The 2,087-nt window shown below is 39.9% G+C and overlaps 1 protein-coding gene across 1 annotated transcript; it reads left to right on the forward strand.

The window, feature by feature from the left end:
- The first annotated feature begins 582 nt into the window (after positions 1 to 582).
- Positions 583 to 1,550, forward strand: z1C1_10 (alpha zein). The gene has a single exon (NM_001152106.2). It carries the CDS (start codon positions 651 to 653, stop codon positions 1,449 to 1,451), a length of 801 nt encoding a protein of 266 aa, NP_001145578.2. The 5' UTR covers positions 583 to 650; the 3' UTR covers positions 1,452 to 1,550.
- Positions 1,551 to 2,087: the final 537 nt, after the last annotated feature.

The raw sequence follows: 2,087 nt of genomic DNA on the forward strand, positions 1-2,087 counted from the left end.
GAAATGTAGGTAATCTGTCCGCCTATGTGAAATGTTTAACAGAGGCAGCCACTCTAGGATGTTGCCTCTATTAATTACTCATAGATGCAGCCATCCAACTCTAGGATTTCAATTAGTCTCAATCTATGCATTCGTCTATGCATTCTAGGATTACAATTAGTCTCAATCTTGTAGTATTTGTTCCTTCCTTGTCAAATCACTTCTCATCTAACTACTATGCTTGTTTAACCATCAGAACATAACTACAACAACATCCATTTATAAAGGCTTCGATAGCAAACTTTACATATTCATATCATGTTAAGGTTGTCACATGTGTAAAGGTGAAGAGATCATGCATGTCATTCCACGTAGATAAAAAGAATGCCTATATAAAAATGGCACATTTTCTTGTAGGTAGTGGAAAGTATCTTTCCAGCAAAGACCATATAATCCGATAAAGCTGATAACTAAATGTCGAAATCGAGTAGATGCCATATCATCTATACCTTATCTGTTGTTTGGAAAAAAAAAAGACAAAATCCAAAAAAAAATATAAGAGATCTCACCTATATAAATAGCTCTGAAATCAGTAGTTAATCCATCACCCATAATATTTTGAGCATTCAGAAACACACCAAGCGAAGCGCACTAGCAACGACCTAACAACAATGGCTACCAAGATATTAGCCCTCCTTGCGCTTCTTGCCCTTTTTGTGAGCGCAACAAATGCGTTCATTATTCCACAATGCTCACTTGCTCCTAGTGCCATTATTCCACAGTTCCTCCCACCAGTTACTTCAATGGGCTTCGAACACCTAGCTGTGCAAGCCAACATGCAACAACAAGCGCTTGCGGCGAGCGTCTTACAACAACCAATTGCCCAATTGCAACAACAATCCTTGCCACATCTAACAATACAAGCCATCACAACGCAACAGCAACAACAGTTCCTACCAGCACTGAGCCACCTAGCCATGGTGAACCCTGCCGCCTACTTGCAAGAGCAGCTGCTTGCATCCAACCCACTTGCTCTGGCGAACGTAGTTGCAAACCAGCAACAACAACAGCTACAACAGTTTCTGCCAACGCTCAGTCAACTAGCCATGGTGAACCCTGCCGCCTACGTACAACAACAACAACTGCTTTCATCTAGCCCGCTCGCTGTGGGCAATGCACCTACATACCTGCAACAACAATTGTTGCAACAGATTGTACCAGCTCTGACTCAACTAGCTGTGGCAAACCCTGTTGCCTACTTGCAACAGCTGCTTCCATTCAACCAACTGACTCTGTCGAACTCTGCTGCGTACCTACAACAGCGACAACAGTTACTTAATCCATTGGTAGTGGCTAACCCATTGGTCGCCGCCTTCCTACAGCAGCAACAATTGCTGCCATACAACCAGTTCTCTTTGATGAATCCTGTCTTGTCGAGGCAGCAACCCATCGTTGGAGGTGCCATCTTTTAGATTACATATGAGATGTACTCGATAATGGTGCCCTCATACCGACGTGTGTTTCCTAGAAATAATCAATATATTGATTGAGATTTATCTCGATATATTTCTGAACTATGTTCATCATATAAATAATTGAAAACATCAAATCGTAATTATAAACTCATGCTTGGTCAATACATAGACAATGCGATATTACTTCAGCATCCCAATGATGTCCTAGCCCAACCTCTTGAATGTTACTGTTTTAATGTGTGACGGTATATTTATAAGATAGACGTGACTATTTGCGCTTTTTTGAGTACATACATATATGGTATGTTGATTTGATATAGTGATGGACACATGCTTAACCATTAATATTCAAATCAGTTGTACTTGCATGGAGCAAAACATAATATAAGTTTAGGAGTACACTTATAACTGTGTCCAAACATGCTCACACAAATTCATACCACATTATAATGTTTTGGTAAATATTCCACACATGTATTTTTTACAACTCAATTTTGCAGACAAATGCAGCATTGTAGACATGTAGAATTCTTTGAAGCCCGTGAACTAACAACACCAAGGTCATTAAATCAACCGGACCCTATGAGTAACAATTTCGATATTGCAAACACCAAATTATAGAACTTATTGGCT

This window comes from Zea mays, chromosome 4 (genome assembly GCF_902167145.1).
Source record: "Zea mays cultivar B73 chromosome 4, Zm-B73-REFERENCE-NAM-5.0, whole genome shotgun sequence".
Lineage (NCBI taxonomy): Eukaryota > Viridiplantae > Streptophyta > Magnoliopsida > Poales > Poaceae > Zea > Zea mays.